The sequence below is a fragment of the Spea bombifrons genome, chromosome 1 (genome assembly GCF_027358695.1).
Source record: "Spea bombifrons isolate aSpeBom1 chromosome 1, aSpeBom1.2.pri, whole genome shotgun sequence".
Classification (NCBI taxonomy): Eukaryota; Metazoa; Chordata; class Amphibia; order Anura; family Pelobatidae; genus Spea; species Spea bombifrons.
The window spans coordinates 37337446-37363373 of record NC_071087.1 but is presented as its reverse complement, the minus strand read 5'-3'; the positions used below and the strand labels follow the sequence as shown (position 1 = coordinate 37363373).

Genomic DNA, 25928 nt, shown 5'->3' with positions numbered 1-25928 from the left:
AATATGGTTGGATTGTTTCTTTGGGTAGACTCAATGTTCTCCAGCAAAGAAAAGAGTAATAAACAAATACTGCGAAGTCTTCTTGAAGTAGGAGCCACCTGCAGACCTGAATAATGGCCTTTCAAAGTGTGTAAATGTAGCTGGATTTGGAGAAGGAAATGGTTGCATTTGATATTAATCCAGGCTGCTGACAGGAATAATCTGGTGCCAAATTAAAGCTGGTTGAGACGTACATTAGAGCGTGGCATCATGATCTTATTTCCAGATCTGTAATGTCATTAAGATTTGAGATGGGAGTTTGTCGTGGGAAGCTGACTCTGTCTGGAGGAGTTCCTGGATTTTACATTTCACCAACCTTACACAAAATTAGCTCTTTAGCTCAGGAGGGAAACATTTCTTTGTGACCCTAAATCCTCTTTTATTCCTTCTTCCTGTTCTCATAGTGAATTAATGACAAGAACATGCTTTGAAACTAGTAAAAAAACAAAACAGTTGCCTCTTTTCTTTCTTAAATATAATGATATTTTCTTTACAATTTGGTTTCCATTATTTTATTATTTCTAAGTTGCTGTTTGTTTTGTTTATTTCTTGTGTTTTTTTTGCCATATTTCCTTCAAATCATTGTAACAGAAATTCCCAAAATAAAACAAAAAAAGTATTTTTTTTATCAATTATATTCTGCTTTAAATAACATTTACATTTCTTTTGTAAGTAAACTATGGGGTTATATTAAGAGCAGTTCTGATGCCAAGTGATAAAAGTGGTGAAATCACCACGGCATCCAACAAAAGGTTCCTTCGGGATGCTCCTCATTTACTGACCAGAATTGTTCTTTATATGTAACACCCACATATTGTATTGCAATTTGCAATATATTAAATACTATATTGAAATATTGTCATGAAAACATATATATATATAGTACATTCTTTTTGAGAGATGCGTTCTTACCATCATCAGTGTCAGCCAAAATGACCACTTTTGCACTGGAGAACTCAGATCCTACTCTACCACCCATGGGCATACTTAGTGTGACATTAAATGTCTCATCTTCCTCATATAGGGAGTCGTCAATGATAAGAATACGACAGTTTTTTTCAGTTTCATCTTTGTCAAACCGAATGATGCTGGTGTGATCATCTGGGCGAGTAATGTAATCAGAGTAAGACAATACTGAAGAAGGAATAGTCCCAGTGGCAGAACCTGTCAAAAACAAATAATTATCGTAATATTAGTAGTAGTAATAGTAGTATTGGGCATATTACTACTACTACTTGTAATGTCATGTTTATCCATTGTACAGAGCTGGGGAATATGATGGTGCTATATATAACAATAAATAATAATATTACAATTAGAGTCAATTGCAGTTACAACAATTTAACTATTATTCTCACCGCTCTCAGCATGATGGAAGACAGTCATTGCACTGTCCAAATTACAGATTATGTAGGCAGTTTTTAAAATGTAAGAAAAAAAATACAAATATTCTTCTTTGGACACTTTCCTCTGGAAATTTCTAAAAAGCAATCAAATGCTATTCTGGGAAGCCCTCCCAGAAATGAAAGTGTATTGTTAACAATGCAAACAAATGTAAAAGCATAATCCCCCTTTTAGTGCTTTTTTAAAGTAGGACAAATGACCTTTGACTCTTCAAGTCTCTGACCTTCAAGAAGTAGTAACAGATAAAAGAGGCATTGAATACTTGAAAGTGGATACTGAAGACTATATATATAAAGAAAGCTATATTTCTAAAGGGGGGCTTACTAGGTAGGGGGCTTCATTTTGTTGTATTTTAAATGACATTATTGTTCAAATATTCAGAGGGAACCTAAGCAGTTTACTTTTTTTTTTATTTCTGCTTGATTTTGCAACTTGACGGCATGCTGGGGGTTAATGGATCAGATGTTTAATGTTGCATTAACAGTTTGTGGGGGACATATTTATTTAGATAATTCTTGGCCAAAAGTGTGATGCAGATCAATTAGAATATGGGCAAAAAAGTGTTAACTCTTGTCTGTCAGGTAAAATAATAGGTTCGTGGCATATTTTAGGTCTCTAATAGAATTAATACGATATGCTAGATACACTGACTGCTTTGTATAAGCGCTTCAAATGAGATGTCTAATCTTTCCTGTTCATGGATTCTTTTCTGGAGACGGTTGTTCAGAGAGATTATTAACAATGGAAGCACAAACCACAAACTAGCTATTAACAATGCACTTTTTGAAGCCCTTGGGAAAATTGCTGTTGCCAGAGTCCATAATAGCAAGGTATCCTAATCTCTTGAGAGAGTATAGAACACTCAACAATGCTTTCATCTTCGGACACAGCTGTGGAATCCCCAACTATAAAACACATGTCTTACACTGTAACAAGCTTTATTATTTGCCAGGTGTGACAAAGTTCCAAAATCCCATTTCCTTTGTTTATTTAATTTTGAATTTGGGCCTCCAATTTGTTTTTTGGCACATTTTAGAAGAGTAGCATCACCCAATGCTACACTCATTCCCACCTCCCTCTTGCTTTATTTATTACTGCTTAAGTTATTACCTAATACTTGGTGGTCACTCGGTTTCTAGCCTGTTAATGCAACCCCATACTGTGGCATCACATGACCTTGTGTGTATGTGCTATGTGTACAGGGGGACAGCATTTCAATTCCAAGCCCAGGCAGCAGAATGTCTTGGGGTAGCCCTGAGTGCATATCATATAAATCATTTATATATACCTATTGCTCATTGGCATATTTGCCAACTTTGTTTCTTTGGGTCCTTAAGGGGACAGAGTTATGCAACGCTATGTGACATCAGGTTTGATACCACCATACCTGGGAACTCAGGTATGGTGTTGCTTCTCTGGGTCAACATCAAACTCCTCCAGATTGCAGGAGCTGGGCCTTGACACGCCCCACTCCCCGCCCAGTTCCCCTTTAAATGAGGGTGTTTCCTGCAATGTCAACGGGAACGCCCACTGACATTGGCAGGAATGGCCACCGCTGGCCACGTCCCACAAGGGTTTGCTCCGGATAGCCGAAGCCCAGAAGTTCCCAGGTATGGATACCAAGGTGTGTAACATATTGATAATATGTTAGCTTGTTGTTTATGTCACTACTATTGCCATTATACTGGAATTAAGATTTACGAGTAACATTAGTACAAAAAACATTACTAAGGATTCTTTATGGTCTGGTATAGGAGGTCTATGGGGGTGACTCCATGAGTTACTGTACTCAAGTGGCTCCACAAACCCTGTCTGTTCTGGGCAAACTGCCTACAGTCCCATTCTCACTAGTTATACCATATAGAAACATCCACAACCTTATTTATAGGTTATCAAAATCAACAAGTTCTAGATATATAAATATGAAAACTTGCTTTAAATGAGATCGTATGTAAGATACATTAAGGTAGTGTTAGGCAAGTTGTAAAAGTCTATACTACATACATGGATTATAAAATGTTAGTTTGTATTATCTTGATGATTCAAATTTTGTCACATATACAGACAATTCCATACCTCAGTTTCAGTCAATACAAATATGAAGAACCAATATACAATTTGTGATTGTACTTCATTATTGTTTAATTAATATAGCACCAACAATTTCCACAGCTCTTCTTACAGAACATACATTCAAAATGTATGACAAAACTAGAATTGACAGACTAAGACAAACCAATACATTAGGTAAAGAGGGGCCTGCTGTCCATGTCATAATCTAGACGATCCTTGATATGATTTACCTTGATGTGTTGAGCACACAACCATGAGTTCTTCTCTAATATCTCCAGATCTTCTAATAGGGATTAACAGTTCACCGATATCTTCGTTAATTTTATATTCTGCTTGTGGAATATATACAGTTGATTCTGTAGAGAAAGGCAAAAAATCAGGATATCAGACTCTACCATAATCTGGCACATGTAAACCCATTTAATTGAAGAAAGAGGAACAGATTGAGTTAAATATGGCATAAAGAATCTGTGCACTAAGAGGGGGTACACTTTTGGTTTCATAGCCATCACCATGTGTAGTCTTTTTTCTAAGTTGTTTTAGATCAGAGCTGAGGAACATCTGACTTTTAGCCCAGTGTTCCTCACAGTTACTACTGGGCTAACAAGATAAAATCTGAAATACGGAATATTGCATCAGAGGCATAAAATTACTTTATTTTATTTATTTGAATGGTTGCGCGACACACATAAAATCCATGTTTTGTCCACTGTTTTGGTGTGTGAATATCTTTATACTATCATTCAATTAGTTCTGGATTGATTTTATCTATACTTGATATGATCCTAGCAAGGTATAATTGCCCATCAAGCAGTGAATGTAATTTGGAAAGGAAGCTGTAGTAGGTAGATTTGTGTTGATGGAGACACAGACCTGTAAAGCAAAGGGAACAGGGGAGGAAAACTATGGTAGTTAAGAGGTACAGGGTAGAGAGATTAGAAGAAGAGGCGTAGATAAGGGTAAAGAAAGGAGGAAGAGGAGGGAAGGGAATGCAAAATTAACATAAAGAATGGAGTAGTGAGTAATGAGATAAAATACACTGATAAAACATCTCTGTGTAATATCTTTTCAGTTCTGCACTGACACACATACCGTCACCAGGGTCCACAATGTCAACGCTTGCCTCTTTAGGGGACTCTAATGCAGACATTACAGGATCAGATAAAACTATCTGAAAGGTCTCCAAGTTTTCATACTCATCATCTGCTATTATCCTAACTTTCCATGTAGCTGTTGTCTGCCCGGGGTTGAACTGGACCTGCTTCTGAGCTTTTCCTTTAAAGTCTTTATCTTTGACAGCTGTGCCATCATTGGTGGTTATACCTTAAAGATCAGGCATAAAGGAATAATTACTTAATTGGGCAAATCACAACAACGGATCAATGAATTAGGCAAGCAGAAACATGTACTTATGTAGACAAAAAAAGAACAGGAAAACCAAAAAAAAGAAAATTAACACTAAACCTAAAAAAAGAAAAAAATATTTGCTTCCAAAACTAAATCAATTTGTTAAAAAATGTTACTAATAATTTCAAACCAAAATATGTTCATGTGCTAAAACTCACAATATATTCCACAGTAAACATGCTATATGTGTACAATATTTCATATATATACCATACATGTTTTAATGCCTTAATAATTCCTTCCAACCCTATGAATTATATTAATGAGGATTCATTCCTGCAATTTTATATGTATGCAGGCATGTATTATACATATGACTTTTCAGTATTTCTTTATGGTTTTTTATATACAATATAACCTGTGTTTGATTTTGTGATTTTAGCCTTTCCCACTTGTCAAGTATAAAATACCGGTATATATTAACACCAGAAGAAAACAGTTCTAAACATTGTTTTCATTGATTAATCCTGTAAAAATAATTTAACACATTAACATAATATAGTATTGGAATTGTAACTCCTAGGAACATTGGCCAAAACATTACAGACAATTAATTTAAATTTACCACGGGAGGGGGTACATATGTTTAATGCTACTTTACCATAGCATCAGACAAAAATATGTGTTTTTGTCAAATAATAAAAATTACTTTTCTAAACATTTAGGGTACTCAGTGAGTGATTCTGTTCTTGTGAACGTCCGAATAGTATAGAATTACAGTTCATTGTCTAGAAAAATAAAACTGATTATCTGAGTTTATATGACCTTGACAGCAGAGATTATAAAACAATCTACCTCCCCTGTACAAGGACAAAAGGGGGCCTTGTCATATTCTAGTCTTTTACCAGCTAATGGGAAAACATGATACCCAAAGGAACTTGTAAATGCTCTTGCTTCCACACATCAGATCAATTAATAAAAGGCTTTTGAAGACAAAAGGAGAAGACGTATTATTATATTCTTCTATGTCACCCATTTGGGTAATGACATTGATATTCTCTCATAAAAAAAATTACAGGCTTATGTACTACAGGGCAAATTAAATAATCTATTAAAAGGGTTTTTGTGGTTGTAACTGTGTACTAAATGGTCTGATTTAGTCCATTAGCTTTAAGTAGCAAAAGGGAGGCCCATCGTTTTAGGTTGACATCATATATTTGTCACAAATACACCCCCCCATTATATCAAAGCAAGCATTCTTCTGAAGTCTGATACTTTAGGGCAACATGTGTGGGATTGAACACTCAGTGTGTATTTACCATCACTGCAGGGAGTATAAGGAGATCTGGTTTAATATTTTCCACCACTACTGGTTGCATGGTATAGGTCCTTGTATAGGGACATATTTTGAGCCCTTTAAAGGGGTCCACTCCATTCCATTTTGTATTGACTCAGGTGCATTTTACTGCATGCAAATAGGTGCACATATTGTCTAGTTATTGGGGTTAGAAAATTAGATGCCTGTCTCTATTTACTCACCATCTGTCTCCACTGAAAAGAGAAATACTTTTCCAGCACATGAAAAATAAAACTTACAATTTTTGCAACTAGACTGTTCCTGTAAAATGTGTCCTCCCTGGGGCGTATGGCTACCTAATAAACCCCTTCCTGTGTATAGGATTTTATTTAAGGGTAGCACTCACTGACCGCACTAAGTGATGGTCCCAAGTTAGACTGGGGCAGCAGTAGGCAAGGAGTGAGCAGAACCTGAGCAGGGAGTGACCACTACAAAATACCCTTTTCAGTGATTGATGAAACTGACCTGGGGGCCCAGGAAAGCAGCACCTCATCCAGACAATATGGACAAACCTTGAAGGTTTCCAGGTATGCAAAAAACATTAGCTGTTAGAGGTGTATTACAGTGTTCACTTCCAAAGTTCCAGTATACTGCCAAACCATCACAGTTAGCTTCAATTTAAAAGATAAAACCAAACATTGTTACTTACTGACAAAAGATGTTTCTCCAAGGTATCCCCTGCGTCTAAGAGTGACTTCTAGGAACTTTGAGTCTTCATCTACAGTGTAATAACCTCTCTCCAGAGAAATCCAAGCCCAGTTGAGACGAAATGGCTGACTCCTTAATCTATTGCCTCCTGCAGAAAAACAATTTTCAGACAACAAGTTATCCTATTCAACTATTTTGGATTTGTAGAGGCAGATATATAGCTAGTGACTCCGATGCAAAGTTTAAGAAATCTTATTACCTTAGCCACAAATGGAATTGCCCAAGCATCGGAAACTTTCAAGGCTTCCAAACATTGTATCAGAATCACTTTTCATACATAATACAATATTTTTTTGTGCTCAGTCAAGAATCATTAATTTGTGGCTGTGATATTTATGTAGCTATATTTACCTTGGTGTGGAATGGACCACAAATGCATTTAACACTATTTAATGTCTATACATACATCAACACACAATAAAGAGCAACACCTAGAATTTTAAAATTGATCATCATTTTCACATGGCATGGTTCTTTAACCATTTCGTAGAAACTACAATTTGATTATTAGGAAAGGCTTAACTTTCATAATGTAAAGGTGGATAACGTGGATTTCACATACAGTCCAACTATTTGTATCAGCCAGCACAGCCAGGTCTCCTGATTTACATCATATCATTTCAATATGAACCCTGCCATTCTAAAAAAAAAGTTTCTATAGGCCACCCATGTGCAAGATTGAAAGATGATGGCTTATGTATTGAGTGATGTATGGTGTTACATTAACAACACAGAAAAAACACACATTTTAGACATCCCAAACATTGCAGGAGTTCTTGCAGCCCTATAGGCTTTTACCCTGTGTTGTTTTTTTATGGTTTTTAAGTACAAGACAGGGATAATTCGGTGACATGTACAGTCTTGCCACTTCAGCTCTTGTGTTAGTGCAGCTGACAGACAAGATTAATTGAGGATACTTAAATGTTACAATTAATGAGAGATACCGTTAGTTGTGAACTCCCATCTGCACGTTCATTCAGTTATAATGAGCACTACCTGTTCTATTTTCTTAGCCAACACATCACGAACAGGATATACCGTATTTGCTCGATTATAAGACAAGGTTTTTTCAGAGCAAATGGGGGGGGGGGTGTTAAATGGGGGGGGCATAAGGCATTTCTGTAGGCAGAGTGCTCTGTGAAATGCCTTTTAACCCCCTTAATGCCGCTCTGCCTCCAGAAATGCCTTTTTAACCCTCAATACGCCACTCTGCCTCCTGAAATGCCTTAAACCTCCCTATTTGCCACTCTACCCCATAATATGCCTTTTAACCCTCTAAATGCCAGAGTGGCATATAGGGGTATAAGGCATTTCTGGAGGTAGAGTGGCACATAGGGGGTCAAAAGGCATATCATGGGGCACCGTGGCATATAGGGTTAAAAGGCATATCATGGGGCACAGTGGCATATAGGGGGTATAAGGCATTTCTGGGGCAGATGTGCATAACTGGGGGGGGGCAGGTTGGAAAATAGAAGGAAATAAAACCAAAATATTTTTCTCAATCATTTATTTAAAAAAATAGTTTAGATGAATTAACATTTACTGGTAAAACTTTTTTCCTATAGGGTCGTCTTATATTCAGGCTTTTTCTTTTTTCCTAAATTAATATTCAGATTTGGGGGGTCGTCTTATAATCAGGGTTGTCTTATAATCGAGCAAATACGGTATATGCTTATGTTTTCAACTGGTATGTACAAAAGACCCACTTGCTTCTTAATACTTTTGAAAACAAGAAACCATACCATGGTAGTCATAATAACCTTACAAGTAAGGCACTCAAAATAGGAAATATTTTATATATATATATGTATGTGTGTGTGTGTGTGTGTGTGTGTGTGTGTGTGTGTGTGTGTGTGTGTGTGTGTGTGTAACAGCCTCCCAGCCATGGGTATGGGCCTATCCTGAGTATAAGACAAGAACAAGCACTTTTCTGTGTAAGGTTTTTAAAGATGGGTAGGCTAGAATGGTTCTTATCACTCGCCAAAGTCTAGGTTTCCGTGTACATGTGGATTAAGCATATAATTAAACGAATACCGCAAGAGAACAAAATTTTGCAGTGGTTTGAATATGTTGTAATAGCAATACAATATCAAACGATGCTACTTATTTCAAATCGTCAAAATTCTTATTTTTAAAATGTTATTTAGTATCTATTTCAAAATCTCTGTTAAGTGCTTATGAGAAACATATTTACCTTATTTACATTATTACACTTTCCGAGCAGCGATAAATTATTTTTTTTTCATCCTAACTTGTGATGTTATCAGCAAAGCATCTTCACTTCCAGAATGCAAAATAAGATGACTATCCACTGAACTTTATTTCACTTGCATAAATATATTGGAAATGACAACTGCTTTCCTATAAAAATAGATATAATTCTTCCTTGTAATTTAAATCAAAGAGATTATGTCAATGGCGGCTCTTGGTATGAATGGACTGCTTCCTCTGCTATTAGATTCTTCTGATGAAGATATGACTGCATTCAGTTATAGCATATGCTGAGTATTATTAGACTTTAGGCTAAGCAAATGTTTAGCGTTAAAGACCCACTTGCTTTTCTGCTTTGATGCCTGGCTCCAGGGCTAATATGTGCTGAATGTATGTCTGCATTCTTTATATGCCATGTTGCCCTATGTGTCTTCCCATGTGTCAGCGGAAGTGTCTGAGATTTTAAATAACATTGGCAATAATACAAATTAAGCTAATCCTATTTATTCTTCCAAAAATCCACATCAATGATTGAATTGGTGTTAACTAATAAAGTAACATAGCAATAAATGCCTTCTCTTATCATGATATTTATTAAGGGTATTTGATAGCTCTAGGTCAAACGGAGTAGTGATTAACAGGTTTTCAGATCTCAATCTGAGGAAAGAAAAGTAAGAAAGAATTAAGAAACAGTAAAGTGATCGCAGCGAAGGGTCACCTGAGGGTAGCCAAGTTTTAACATGCTCGCCTGCTCACAGGTCAAGCCCTTGCTAAACTGTAGCTTTTTTATGTTAAATGCTAGTTTAATATCAGTTTTGTATCTGTAGCTCTCAGAAAAATAAAGTATGCCCCTTAAATTCAAATGTAATTTGCTGGATGTTATATGCAAATATAGAGCAATGAGAAAATTAAACAAGATGAGCAGTAAGATTCACATTTTCTGTTTTGGAAAAGAAGAAAATATGGAAACATAGAATTTGACAGTGGTTTTACTGTCAAACTCTATGTTTCTCATTAAAGTAAAACTTCTATACATTACATCTAAGCTTCTGACATTTTAGATTACGACCTGTTGTTCTCTAAAACCAAGCGGTGGTTTCTTGTCGACTACCGCTCTCATGGTATTTAGTAAACAAGAATTCAGGAAGTTACTAATCCTTGTTGCAGACCAATTTCACGTTACTTACACAAATGCCATGCCAAGTTTGTCAACGGTTCCTCTGACACAAGTTGTGAGTGTGAATGTGTATATGCATGTGACTGGGAGCGCGGCTACTGTGGAACTGTGGCTATGATTGCAATCATGTCTCACTTTATGGTAACTTTGTGTGTTTAGATACTTGAAATGGCTGCATTTGTCAGGTGGGTCACTAACTATGTAATTCTGTACAATGATGAATTAAATAATGCAGTCAATACTATACAATCACCCAATGATGTATTGGCAACCCGCTTTTGCAGGCTCACTGATGACTGGGCAATGGTGGAACACAACCACGTTCCAGAAAAAAAAGCCCTGCAATATTGTATTCCTTTGGCAATAGCATGTAATGAAATATTAAACAACACATTCATTTGTATGCCCCCAACTCAAACAAGAAAGTGTGAGAAAAAATGTTTGAGAATTCACATGGGAATTACTCGCCTTTACAATTTCATGTAGAAGCTTATGTCTCTGGCTTGGGACACCAAGTTCTCAATGCCACCTCAGAACCAATTATATTTATGCCTAATTAATCGTGGTTGGTCTAGGCTGGGTGGCCTGCAGTGAAATAATCCTCTTAAAAAGTTTGAAAAAAATTCTTTGCATTAACTTGACAAGGGTATGGAATTAATTTGAAATGCTAATGAGCGCTTAGCCAAGCATATCGTAATAATTGGAGCGACGAGAGCAGAATACTCTTTCAAAATAATGACTTCTATGTATGAGATTCCAGTATAGCGAATATCAACAAGTATTTCTTACACATCACTGCATCTAGTTACGGATAAAATAAACAAAGGAGGGAAAATACTTTTTAGAGACCAATGGCTTTTTGGAGACAACTCTTTAAAGATTCAAAAACATCTTAAAAAAACAACTTTTTATATTGTTTAAGCTAGTTCTCGTGCAACGGAACACTCTTAAAAATGGCAATCAATCTATTTTATCATTTTCTTTTGGTTAATAATGTTTTAATAATGTTTTAATAGCCCTCTGGCAATAAAAAAAGAAAAATCTAAGCATAGCTCGACGAAATTAGAAAAATAAAATGAACAGATATCAAGTTCTCAATGGCACCTCAGTTTATACTCAGGACACCTTGGTGAAACAAGGTCCCTCTCTGACACACAGCAGGTGGAAACCCAGGTAAGTTTCTGCTGCAAGAAAATTGAAATAGTCTATTGTTTATATAGGGAGGTTTCTTGATTCATACTTTGCGGACTAAACTATTCTTTTTCAAAACAGAAGCGTACATAAAATCTCCATGAAATATACGGACATCAGAGAGTTTCAATGTTCAAGTCACCTGCAAATTCCTACTATAGTAACTATACCCCTATAAGCAGGTGTGGACTGGCCATCTGGCACACTGAGCAGGTGTCCTGTAGGCTGGTGGCCAAAAGGTGTGAATCCTTACACATAGTGCAGTGATAGATCAAGTCCATCAATGTGTATCCATCAGCTGGATACAAAAGGCTATACACAGCGTTGTATAAAAACATAATGTGTGGCTACATATATTGGCCGTCCAGCTGCACCTCTCTCACTTGGTGACCACTGGCATTAAGGTGCCTTAACCCTCTGTATTACAATATAAATAAAAAAGTGATATACTATATCAAATGCCCTGAGTATACATCACGTCAGTGTTTAAATATCACAATAAGAACCTTTTCTCTATCATATTGCCATCTGATACAACTAAATTACTGACTCATTCTTTGTGTGGCACTAACTTCGTTGCCAGCTGGGATTAAAACATCATTACATCAGATTTATTCTCCAACGGAAGTGTGGATCCCATTCAATTTAAAGTAGCAAATGTTTTTTCCAGACAGCCAGTCTGCCTTCTAACATAAAACTGTGACCGTTGTGACTGTTCGTAAAGATCAAGCTCACTGACAACAATAGGTTCATGTTTTGTTCTCAGCAGCATCAGATGAATTTAGTAGCGTGGTGGAAGGCATGCCACGTTTTTATATGCTCATCCCTTGAGATTTTAAATTTACAGGTGCTAAACAACTCAGGCAAAGGAAACCAAGCTAAAAAAGGCATCTTTGATGTGTAGACAATGCTGTGATATGTTATTAAAACAACTTAAAACTGTATATTTTCTATTGTAATCAATTTTTACACCATGTTATCTTCCCTTGGAAAATAGCAGCGCTCCTACAACATAAATAGGATTTAGATTCTCAACATCAAAGAAATATAATAAAATATCAACCAATATGCTGAATTTATTTACCTCATTTGGCCAACCTCAGTGGGGACTCAACACCCGGTAGGTGTTTTGCGCCTAACAATGGTGCCTAATCATGCCTACTATATGCATGTATTACACCATCATGTTCCACAGCAACGTACAATGGCCTTATAAAGTTAGTGACTATCATCTTTTACAGAGCTTTATTTATTTGCGGTTAATTAAAGGATGAAAGTTAATGAAAGGATATTGACAGTGGGATTTTAGCCCAGACAAAGCAGTCGGTCCACTCAGTACAAATTAAACCTACTTGTTCACTGTCTAAAAAAAAAGTGGTCATTCAAATTGGAAATTAACAAGCTAGGGACCCGATACCCTTTATTTATTAGTTTGTAATAACATCAACACTTTAAAGGGGATTATTGGTTTTCTTGCATGAAACGCTAACTGCTGTAATCCTACTAAAGCAGGCTAAATACTAGAATTAATTGGTTAAATTAAACCCCTTGTTGAATCACATTTAAGAAGGTTTGTTCTCTAAATAGTGTGTGTTTTCCTGACTTGCTCATGGGAAACCAGTTTGTGTTTCAGTCTCTTTGAGAGACAAATCTGTTGTTAAGAAAATCCACTTTATGCAGAGGGGCCTACATGAAAACACAGTTTTAAATTAAAAATGAGTAAGATCTAGTCTACAGCAATATACATATACTACTAGATATAATAGCAAATCTAAACATGGGCCTTTAAGTAGGAATACCTGCAAGGCATTTTATGTAGACATGTTTACTAAAAGTAATGTTAATTTTCCATAAATCCTTTACAAAATAATAATTAATATTAATAAATAATAATTAACTTTGTTTATTATGTTAGTGATTTAAAAAATATTATTATTATTCTCAAAATTATTTTTTTACTCACTACACTGAAAACTCAGAGAAATAATCTTTAAATTAAAATTAACAAGCAAAATCAGATTTTTTTAAGCGCATGGTAAATTGCTTATCTTTTCCTCTCTATATTTGATGAGACAACAGTAAAGAACTCTAGTTCTCCACCATCCATGCTATACGATAAGTGTGTGTTTTGTGGAGAAGGGTTTTAAGATTTCTCACATTTACATGTTATGTGACAAATAACACAATATCACTGACTAAATGTGTAAAAAAAACCCTGTCTTTGGCAAGTTCGACAAATTACATGCTGGTATAAAAATACTCATCAAACAGCTATATAAATTGACATGATGAGTGATTTAAAAACACACAATAAATAAGGATTAGTTTGAACCACAAGGATTTTTCCAAATACCTTGAATCTTGTTTGAAGGGTAATATACATCACTCTTTTAAAGATTTTGAATAGCGAGGGAAAAGCTCTCCAGGGCAGGGCTGATACTAATGTCAAGGGGGCAAAGGTTCTCTAAACTCTAAACAATAGACAAGGCCCCCAGGTGCTGTGAACTGTTTACCTATTTCATTTCCAATGGGAAATAGAATAGGTCTTGGAATGTTCTGTATTCTGCCTGACTATTAGGCTCAGTGCTCAGAGTAAATAAAGGCACAACCACAAATGATTTAATTGCTTATATTCTATCATTTACATTTGGAGGCCTATCTATCTTTCTGACATTTCTAGTGCATATTACCAGACCTTTTTATATGCACATCTCATCCCTCCATACTTAATCTCAGCTTCTGTCCAAGTCTGTGGCTGCATATGTCTATCGCTCTATATTCTGGAAAATCAAGAAAGAAAGAGAACGACTTGGCTCCATTTAAGGCAAACGAGGCAAACAGGGCCACATCATCCCACAGGGCCACATCATCCCACAGGGCCACATCATCCCACAGGGCTCACATCATCCCACAGGGCTCACATCATCCCACAGGGCTCACATCATCCCACAGGGCTCATATCACCTTCCCCATTGCTTTTTTATTTTTACTTGTACCTTGACGATGCAGACCAATCGTATGCCAAGTGCAGAGGTACACACAAACTTTCGGTGGAGTAATACAAATTTTACTTACACTGAGATCATGTGTATGTGCATACTCAGCTTCTAGTTGGCCACACGTATTATGGTAGAGCTAACTGCAATAGTTAAGGGAGGTAGAGAATTAGGAAAGGTTAGCACTATAGAGGAATCAAATGTAAAGGTAGAAGTGATGGAGAGATAGGATAAGTCTCAGAACTGACATGGAAGAGGGACATATGGGATCTGGATAGGGGCATTTATTAAACTGGTGGGGGACTACAGGTTCAAGCTTGCCTACCTCCCAACATCAAAAACAGCTTTGCTATTAGAAAACAGAGACACTATGTAAAAAGCTACAGGGAATCTGACAATTTGTTAGCAGATTTGAATATATCATTGTTCAAATTATGATATATTCATTGTATATGGTTGTACTATAACACTAGCTACAACTTGATACCAGCTTGAAAATTACTCCTCTTTAGTTATTTTTAGTTCTTTGGTGCATATCAGAGATAGAATTACACAGTACAAAAAACAAACAACACTAATAAACACACTAATCAGTAAACGTTATATACATTAATTAGCAGTATTTCTGGGAGAGACATTCAAGGGTATGTAACAGATATACACTATGAAACCATAATCTGTGCAGTAAACCTGTATGATTAGATCAGTCAAGGTTCTGCATAGAAGGACATGATCTGGGAAATATAATATGCACACTTGTTGCCAATTCCTTTCCTATTTGATTGGCTTCAGCAGCTTTATTTAATTACTATACAAGAAGGTTCTGGCCACAGGCCATTTGCAACTTGTCAAAGATCTAGGGATTGATTACTAGTTACCCAAAACAGAATATCTTTCCAGCGGTAAGGTAGTCCTGCTTACCAATTACTATCTAAGAGGTATGTGCAACACATTCCTTATCACACATGGGCGATACATCCCTCCTACAATACTAAATGGACTGGATATCTCTATCTTTTTTAATTATTTTTAAAGAAAATGTGGGGCCTCTGAGAGTCTGCTAAGGGAGCAGCCATGGTTAATACTGAATTGTTTAATTGGTAGTATAATGGCAGTGCACCTAAAGGACTGTTTAACGAGAATAAATGAAAACAATAAAATTGCTGCATTAGTGAATTTCTCTCTTGTCAACATGAGTAATAGAGCATATTATAAACAGTGAATGCAAGCATCTAAAAGGCAAACTACAGCTTAAATATCTACAAAGATAAACTGTTTTGTAATGTTTAAATAATGCTATGCATTTAAATACCCTGACAAAGCACAATATATATATGAATTAGCAAATGTTACTGTTCAGCAGTATGGGGAAGGATGGTTTTCTTGTATATCTGTTTTGCTTTACAGAAGCATACTGCTCAGAAAAGTGGTCAATGCAGAGGGTTCAGAGAAATATTGTTGTCCCCCAGGCCTGCTTGACTAAGTCTTTGCTATTTTTAATACTGCTTAGGAACATCATTCCTTAAACTCAAGTTGGGTATTGGTTTATAAATATGTATTCCTGTACTCTGGCACAGTCTAAAATTTCACATACATGACTAAAGTGCAGAAAATAAGGCTTATGCGACAGGCCATTTTGCTTCTCCAGAACTACAATATCAACACACAGCTTGATCTATAGGGCTATTGACATACCCATTAAATACATATAGAAATGTAGGTGTATACATGGGCACCCACTTTTCCAAATTAAACAAACAACAAGGGCTTTGTGGGGTGGTAGTAGCTTAGCTATTCAAGATTACCAATATATTATTATTCCAGAACTCCCTCAAATCCAAATAGCATGGCAGTCTCATCTGCTAAGTGACTCATACGTAACATATCTAAGTATTTTAGAGCCAAAATGAGGAGTGGATAGGGATGTATTCATGGTCCCTGCAGTCACTGTATATTGAAGTTCACAAATAAATGAATAAAAAATAATAAATCACACAGAGAAAAATTTGAAATAATGTATGAATATCACTGAATATCACTGAAACAATTGTTCACATTTTTATATCTAAAGATTTTGACACATATTCCAGTTCAGAACACCCTGACTTACTTACTCAGCTTCTCATGTGAATCAATGACCATGTGCTTGTTCAAACATGACAGTGGAAATGCAGCCATTTAGAACAGAGATTATTGCTTTCAGTAATTGCTCTTTCCTCCATTACTCCATTTACATGACTTAAGGGCAAGCCATACAGCATTTACAGGAAACAACACTTTCAAAAGCAGCCTTCTCAGTTGTGATACATTTTAGTGCACCAATGTATTTACATTATTATATAACTTTGAGATATTGAAACAAATTATCAGAATACTTCAAAATACAAAAACAGGTGCTTGGCAAACAGGAGACATCACCAAAAAATAATACTTGTATGTACTGATTGTAAGTAACAGAATATTTGTGCTGGGAAAAGGCTGTATTATTTTCAACAAAAGAGGGTCATCATTAGTAACTAAATATAGGATTTTATACACTTACCACTGTCTTCAATTGAAAACTGGAATATATCACTGGTAGCATTTTCCTGGTCTTTCAGAACATAGCAAATCTTTGCATCGTCAATATCACCTAATATAAGAAAAAAAGTTTTTTTAAAAAAAGGTATATGTTTTTTTTTGGGGGGGAGGGTCATTTGAATGATTTGAATAATGAGACTGTAAATGCATAATACATATAGTTGATCATTTAAGTGAATTCCCTAAGTAGCTAATATTAATTTTACACTACAGTATAAGTAATGTATATGTGGTACATAGTAAGGTTGCATTTTAAATCCTTCCCAGTAGTTAATAAATAGATATGCAAACACACAATATCATTTACACACAAAAAAATCACATATATCATGTGGATGTTCTCAATGCAATGTACTCACCTTGTGTGAATGTCCTGATAGAGTCATTGCCTTGAGCCATGTTAAAAATAAACCCATGCTTTGGGCCGTCTGTTATTCTGTATTTCAGCAGTTTATTGGGACTGTCTCGATCTTCTGCTTTTAACAACTTGTTGGTAATCATAAATCCCAAATGCCCAGACTGAAGGCTTCTCAAAGTAGGGACTCCCTTGTTAACAATAATCTGAGGTATTCCATTATCCATAGAATTTATGCTGATCTTCATCATTTGTGGTTTTCTTGTCTCTTGAGTGGCATGAGGCAGCACATAAAACCCAGAGTGTGTGCCATCTGTGACAGTAAAGGAGAAACTATCTTCAGAAGTCTCACTGCCATCATGCTTGTAGCTGATTAAATTCTCATTTAAGTCTTGCTTGGTGAATGTGGTTACCTGATGACTGTTATTGAACAAAATTTGTCCATGAACTGGTAGTTGGGTGACAGTAAAACGAAGCAAGTTGTCACTTGTATCCCTGTCCTCTACACTTAGCTCAAATGGGGTGATAAGTTTATTTTGGCCTTCATTGACCACTAAACCATGTACTGTAAGGACTGGCTTCTTGTTATCCACATCTGTTATTGAGATTCTGAAAGTACGGAACACGGGATTATAGCCATCTGTAACTTCAAACTCAAAACTGTCCATCTTCATCTCATCTTCAGAGGTGTGAATATAATAAACCTTATTGCCAGCCAGTTGAAGTTGAGTGAAGGATGTTATGGGAACCCCAGGCTCGTCTGTGCTCTCTAAATGTCCACGGCTGGGTGCCCTTGTGATACTGAATCTCAGATTTTCATCAGGGCTGTTGATGTCACTTGTGCTGAGAAGGTCTGTAGTTAATGTCACCCTTCCACCTTCCTTAAGAGTAACACCTTTGTTGATGACTTCTGGAAAAACAATGTCAATACTGCCAATGCTAATATAGAAGTATCTGTCAATAAATGGGTTTGTCCCATCAGTAATATCAAACTTGATTAGGTCACGTATACCTTCTTGCCCCGTATGAGTATACTGGATCAGATCCTTATCAATGTCGTCCTGTGTAAAATTCATACCAACTGTGATATTACCTAAAACGATTCCATCTTGATTTAGACGCTGTAGTAGCCCTTGTCCTGGACCAAAACGAATTATATAAGTCAGAGTGCTGTCATCTGAATCCAAATCTGTGGCTTTTAGAACTTTGTTTGTAATTAATTTCGATTGTCCGATTTCAACCTCTAGCCCATCGTTAATCGTCATTCTTGGGGTCTCATCATCTACAGGGATAACCATAACGAGTATTTTCTTTTCCACCTTATGCTCACCATCAGTTAACATAACCTCGAAACTGTCCTCCTTAGTTTCAGAGTCGTCATGTTCATACACGATGTTAGAGCTCTCTTTGATATCCTCCAGAGTAAAGTTCAGAACCGGAACCATGCCTGTGGTTTGTTGTTGTACCACCCTACCATGTTCTGGAAGCTTAGTAATAAAAAAGATCAGATCATCTGGGGGCTGGTCTGCATCTGCTGCATTGAGAATCGGGGTATCAATGACCAAGCTCATGCCCTCCATAACTATGAACTCTCGGGTGAAGATTTCTGGTTTCTCATCATTTGTTGGAATGATGAACAAGGAGAAAAAGTGGCGCTGGGAGAAATTGATTCCATCAGAACACCTGAAAGTAAACCTGTCTTCTAAGGGTTCTACTCCAATGTGGATACTCTGCACATAGTAAATGTGACCTAGACGGATATCTCTTATAGTAAAAGCGCTGATTGGGGTTCCAGATCTAGACTTCTCTGAACCAGGAGCTGGAGAAATGTTTTCCACATAGCCTGAAGTTGGCTGGACAATAATGGTGCACAGAATGTCATCTTTAGGCGTGTCCTCGTCTTCGGCATCTATGTTTTCCGTTGTAATAACGTTTTTTCCACCTTCGAGCACTGAAAACTGTTCTCCTAATGTTATCACTGGGGGTTCGCTATCTACAGGTAAGATGGTGATATAAACTCTAACTCCTTTCACCTTGTTGCCGCCTCTCACCCACTCGTCAGAAAGGTCAGAAATTGATAAATTGAATGAGTCATGTTGTCTCTGCGGTCCTATCTCTCCAGATGTATGGACATAGACCACCGCACCATTCAAGATGTCTTGTTGAGAGAATCTTTCAGAGGATATGCCATTGACCAAAATCTCCCCTTTCGTTGGGGGCTCTTCTATGATGAAGGTGAGCCTTAGATCATCGGTGTCAGGGTCTGTGCCCTGAATGACATTGCTGGTGATTTCTGTTTCTCCCCTCTCTAGAACTTCAATTGAGGATCCCCAAAGACCTCCTGGAAGCATCAGTGTGGGAGCCTCGTCATCTACTGGCTTAACATTTATTCTGATCGTAATGGGGACTTCATGCACTCCATCTGTGACGACCAAGGAGCAAGAGTCACTGGTCGACTCGTCACCGCTATGAACATAGGTTATTCTGCCTTTGACTATATCATGCAACACAAATGAAGCTCCCAAAGTCATAATAGCCCCATCAAACTGCAGCTCACCGTGCACAGGTATTTGAAACAGACGGAATACTATGTTATCTGTGTCTGTATCCGGATCTGTGACATCAAGCACGGATTTACTAAGCGTGAATGCGCCCCTTTCTGGAACAGTAAAGCCGGTGTTCGTGATTATAGGTGGTTTATTGTCAACAGGTTGTAAAAAGATAGTGAATGTCCCTTGAACAGAGTTACCTGCAGCATCTTCTACGGTGTAGTTAAACTGCAACACTTTTGGAGTTATTCCCAATTCACTTTCTGGGGGTTTGTAAGAGATTTTGTGATGATTAATCTGGGCTTGTGTAAAATTCAGCACCTGAACATCCAGGTGGTCACTAAGTACAATGTGTCCAGTCAAAGCAGGGTGATTGAGATCAGTGTCCCTAGGGTGGCTGTGTAAGATGTACTTGAGTTCTCTGTCATCAGTATCCTGGTCAGTGTAGCGAAGGTACTGCTTCTTGAATGGGGTTACCTCGTATTCTTTGACAGTCATGTGAAGGGTCGTCCCCTTGTACAGTTCAGGAGGTATGTCATCAACAGGTTCTATCCGCACTGTGAACACATGCAACCCCGATTGGTTAGGTGGATCATTGTCATCCAGCACCACGAACAGCACCCTATCCAGTACATCTCGATGACTGTGCTGTCCTACATGTTTATAGTGCAGTCTTCCATCTAGAATATCGCTTTGGTACCACTCAGTCACTACTTTCTCATACACTCCTTCTTCCTGAAGGTAGTTCCATCCTTCTCCATCTGAAGGTTTATCGGGCTGCCTCAGTACCATCTGCCCAAATTTACTGCGGGGCTCCTGTAGCACAAACAGAATAGTGGAATCTTCAGAATCAATATCAGTAGAACTGAGCATGAAGGGTGAGATCAAGGCAAGGCTCTTCTCGGGTAAACTAAGTCCTGTATTTGCATTAAGCACAGGAGGCTCGTCGTCTGTTGGGGACACTGTAATTGGGTAAAGCAGTTCCACTCGGTGTTTTCCATCATCCAGTCTGAGGATGAGATTGTCACTGTAGGTGTCACTGCCATCATGCTGGTAAACCACTAACCCAGCGTGGAGTTCTTGAGGCGTAAATGTGAAGCCATTCTGTCCACTGCGGGTACCCGAGCCTTCCTGCGCCAAAAACAGTTGCCCATGCCGAAGTCCACCTACTACATTGAGTCTCACTTCTTCTAGGTTGTCCTCATCGCTGATGACTAAGTTGTTCATGCCGGACCCTGGTCCGGACAAGGGACGTGACTGGCCCTCCAGAAGCCACAGGCCAGCGTTACGTGTAGCCAGAGGAGCCAAAGTGTTCATGGGCTTTACCACAATCATGAAAGCGAATGAGTCCGACGTTGCACCATCAGTGTCCATCACCTGCATCTCTAGCTGTAAGATCCTCTCCTGCCAGGACTCACTTGCAGGGGGTTGGTAGGCAATTCTCAATTCGTTTAGATCACTCTGAAAAAACGAAGTTATGGGGGAATTTTGATCATCTGTACTTATCAGATAACCGGAGGTCTCTGGGTCCAAGGGGCTTGTGAGGTTAAATATAAGGTCTCTGGGATCTGACTCCAAATCCTCTGCTGCAAGCATTTCCGATGTTAGGGCTGTTAGTACAAACTGATCAACCTCCATCATCATCATAGACACAAAGCTTGGGCGTGGAGGGGTGTTCTCTGTCCCTTCCTTGATTCTAACTGTGATATGGAAGTTTTCTTGTCTTACTTGGCCAGTTCCATCAGTCAGCTCCACCAACATGGGCAGGTAATCCCTATTAGGTGAGTTGTGTGGGGCAGTGTGCTTGTAATACAATCCCGAGTTGGTGAAAGTGTGACAATCAAGACCCCGTTGTAAGCTAGCAGAAAAGTTTAACAACTGACCGTACCTTGGAAGTCCTCCTGTGCCAACGAGGTGTGTGATTTTGCAAGATTCCTTTGAATGATCGTAGGAGAAACCCAATATTTTTTTATCGATTGGGTTGCTGAGTCCGTGCAGCTTTTCTACTACCAAGGGAAGGTTTCGGGTCACAATTTCCAACTGCTGAAATATTACCTCTACCTCGAGAACAAAAGGCACAATTAAGGTATCTGTAGGCGAATCATACCTTAGTTGGAGTCTCACTTTGTCGCTGGAAGGGCTACGGGATCCCAGGTGGGTGTATTTTACCTCCCCAGAGCCAAAATCGCAGGGGAACCTCTTTGGAGTCAAGAACCCTGGTCTTTGGGATAGGGGATCGTTGCCTAACACAGTTAGGACACACTTATCTCCAGGCTGCACTTGTATGACGAGGTCCTTCACTGGGTTAAGAGACACGGATCTTCCGAAGGGGACGCGGATCCCACGGTTGGCAACAATAATGTGATCAAGGTTGGATAAATGGGTGTCCCCCTGTGCTCCCGCCGAGGTGACGGTAATCAAAATTGCCTTTACAAGGTAGAGAAAGCCAGCGGATCTCCTGTGAGTCCCGTACCGCTGTGTCCCCATCCTACTGCTTCAGTCCTAGCCCGCTGACAGTAGAAAGTAGCGGGGCTTCTGTGAAAAACCTCTGAGAATTGTTACAAGATGCTTGATGTCTTCTTCAGGATGTTGTTACGGTTCTGCTGTCTGCTGTGAAGATGCGCGAGTGCGAGGTGGGGGACAGGCTGCAGCAGGTAATAGTATAATGGGGAGGGACTAGGTGGGATCTACTAGCTCTGCCCTCCCCCTGCTAGCCCAGAGCCCACCAATTATATTTATCCCTAATTCCAACTTTAGGAAGCCTCCCCTCCGCTCATTCGGCAAAAGAAAAGACTTTGCATGTATACACACTTCTGGATCGGGATTTTCGTTTCACGTGGTTATCATTGTTTCTTTAATCACATAAGAACTCAATAAGGGTTAATAATCAAAAAACAAACACACATTTTTTGGGTGGGTTTATATATAAAAGGAGAATGAGTGCAAGGGTTGTGCAGATAGATCCCATCTTAAAATGAAAGCCGTAAAATGTGTGTCCATCTTTTACTCTTCAGGAATGATTTCTGAAGAAGAATGAAACAGTTGCACCGCCGCCTCTACAGACGTTCTGTTTTTATATCATAAAACTTTGGCATTTAATAATAAATCTCACAGCTATTTGATATTGAAAATTAAAGCAGGAGTGAGACTGATATATGAAAAGTCAGATTTGATTGTCTCAGAGATTAGAGCTGGAGTCAGGTTGGAGTCGCATAATAGCCCTTCAGATCAAAAAGCACCTTCACAAAGCTAGATAGCCATTAAGTACCTTCTGCCACCTGAAAGCCTTTATTGTATTCGGTATCTCAGCTGTGCACAGAGAGCATTCAGGGAGGAAGTGATAGAACAAGTGCTGGGGTTAAATATAAGCAGTGCCTACTTCAAACCCTTCACTTACATTCAATTTAGTTAAGTTTTTAGAAACTTAGAACCATGTCTTGCCTTAGTTATTTTAAGTTCCTCTATTTCCACCGTTTCTAGACAATTTCCTTTATGTTTCTTTGGTTCCTAATAACCTCACCCACCCAATTGCCCCTCTTCAGGACTGAAAGCCCTCTGCCCCTCTCGTCTCATGTAATGTCCCTCTGCTCTGGAGTGTTTGCAGGGTATGAGTGTACCATAGCGTTCTACAGCCCGAAAACTCCCAATAAGGAGTAAATAAATAGCAGAAAATGATTTTAAGTTAAATTGTGTAAATAAAACCCTTCCTCATCTTATAGTTGTCTTACAGTGCTGCATTAATAGCTGTGTTGGGGCACTTGAAATGTATGAATAATGCATAATGGATTATGGGAACTGACTTGTTTAATTACAATACATTTTATAATGCGCAATTTAGAAGATAAATCCCTTACCTTAACTACTATATACTAATTGCAACCCTCAAGTCCTGCATGCAATTTATATATTGTGTGTGTATATATATATATATATATATATATATATATATATATATCCCCACATATATAATTAATAGATAGATAGATAGATTCTTGAAAAAACATGTTTTCAAAATGTCACATCACAGAAAAACATGTTCTAGCTCCACCTCCTGGCAGCAAATTAAAATGAAGAGATTATAGCACTAGGTACCAAATGCCTTCATTCCATTTCCAATACAATACACAGGGCTGGCATAAGAAAACTTTGGACCCAATACAAACCTAAAGACAGGGCACTGCGTCCCATTACACCACATGCTTGCCCATGAATGGGACATCTGAACCCCAAAGCTACCTGCTTGCCCCGGCCCCATACACAAAGTGGTTGTATCTCCTGATGATGGCACAGACAATATATATATATATATATCATTTTTTTGGGATGGTGCTAGTAAGGTTTTGAGATGAGATGATGAAGGATAATACAGTTAGTGAATATTGGATAGGCATAAGGTTATTCTGAACATAAGATAAGACCAAAGATTTAGTTTCTTATTAGAGGTTACATGGCCAGAATTGATTTTAGAAACATTCTGCATGAATTACTATTTTATATACACTTTTTACTTGTAAACAACTAGTGGTATTCTGATATTTAAGACCTGGCATCAAATAGTATCTCAAAACATGTTTTAAAGCTACACAAGTAGAAATATTAAGGTGAAGAGGAATGTTTCTCAGACTTTCTGTAGCTGTAATTATGGACAGTAGGGGTCCTACTTGAGCTCAATTTTGTTGATTTTGTGTATAGGGCTAACCTATGATGAATACATTTACTTCCATTATATAAACATGCAATTTGTACTATTTTACACACTTTTCTGTTTTAAATGTATGAAGACGACATATATCCTTCTTTAGAAAGAACAAGTTTCATTTAATGGTTAATCTTAACCCCTTAATGACCAGGGGTATTTCACACCATAAAGACGAAACTATGTGGTGTCTCTATCCTAAACAATTTATTTTTGTTTTTCAGGGAGCAATGTCTTTTTTATTAATACTAATACTAATACACTAATACTTATATGTCTAGTTTATTATGAATTATATAATAAAAATTGAGAAAAAAAATAAAACATTTTTTACAATTTTACTTTTGTTTCTTTAATTAGAGAGTATATATATATATATATATATATATATATATATATATATATATATATATACTGCCTAACACACAGGTCCATACAGAATCAATGCAAGCTGCTGCACTAGTAGCAAAGGATCAAGTGCAGGAACACAGTGGCAGACGCAAATTGGGCCACCTTACGTGTCCCTATCACAGTGACATTGGGACATCCAAATAAATCAGATTTTCTATGTTACAAAAATTATATAGCAGATCATTTTTGAAGCTTTTTTTTATATTATAATGTTTCATAACATATTGCTTAGTTTATATGTTTATATGCCCCAATGTTTAGTGGAACATCATGGCAGTTGCATTTGTATCACAGCTGGGGCATCTGTCGGCTACACCAGGAGTAATTAAAATATGTTAAGTTAAATGTGTATATTTAAATGTGAGTTTATATTATATGACGAGATATTTTTGTGTATAATATAATTACCAAACATTTACATTACTTGATGGATGCATGTCTTTTTTCAGCCTATGTAACTATGTAACAACTTGTTCAAGCTGCCCCATACTATGACAATTAAAAATACCACTCTAACTTTGCATTGATTGTGAAATTGCAAACTGTCCAATAAAAAAGAAACTGGTGGAAAATTTAATAGCAATGATTGGTGAAAGATAAAGAAATGCGCTAGTAAAGAAACAATGGGGAGGCTGTACAATATTTTGGTCTTCAACCATCACAATGTCATTACGCACAATAAATACTGCAATGGATGCCACAAGGTTACAAGGAACTAATAAACATTTAACAAGTAGTGTGGGTATTGTGAGCCACTGAGGTTGTACTTTGATGTGTCTGAGGGTTGATATTTCACTAAAGACTGCCATGGTAACCTCAGTTAATAGCACAAAG

At 37.6% G+C, this 25928-nt stretch overlaps 1 protein-coding gene across 1 annotated transcript in view; it reads right to left on the bottom strand.

Moving 5' to 3' along the window:
* The window catches only part of FREM3 (FRAS1 related extracellular matrix 3), a 38469-nt gene extending 15927 nt beyond the window's left edge, over positions 1-22542 (bottom strand). Inside the window, exons 1-6 of the mRNA XM_053460931.1 lie at positions 17443-22542; positions 17046-17135; positions 6870-7016; positions 4609-4839; positions 3747-3872; positions 952-1203 (exon numbers count right to left, since the gene is read on the bottom strand). Coding sequence (XP_053316906.1) covers positions 952-1203; positions 3747-3872; positions 4609-4839; positions 6870-7016; positions 17046-17135; positions 17443-22474 — 5878 coding nt within the window. The 5' untranslated portion in view covers positions 22475-22542. The remainder of the gene's footprint in view (positions 1-951; positions 1204-3746; positions 3873-4608; positions 4840-6869; positions 7017-17045; positions 17136-17442) is intronic.
* Between the last annotated feature and the right edge of the window lie 3386 nt (positions 22543-25928).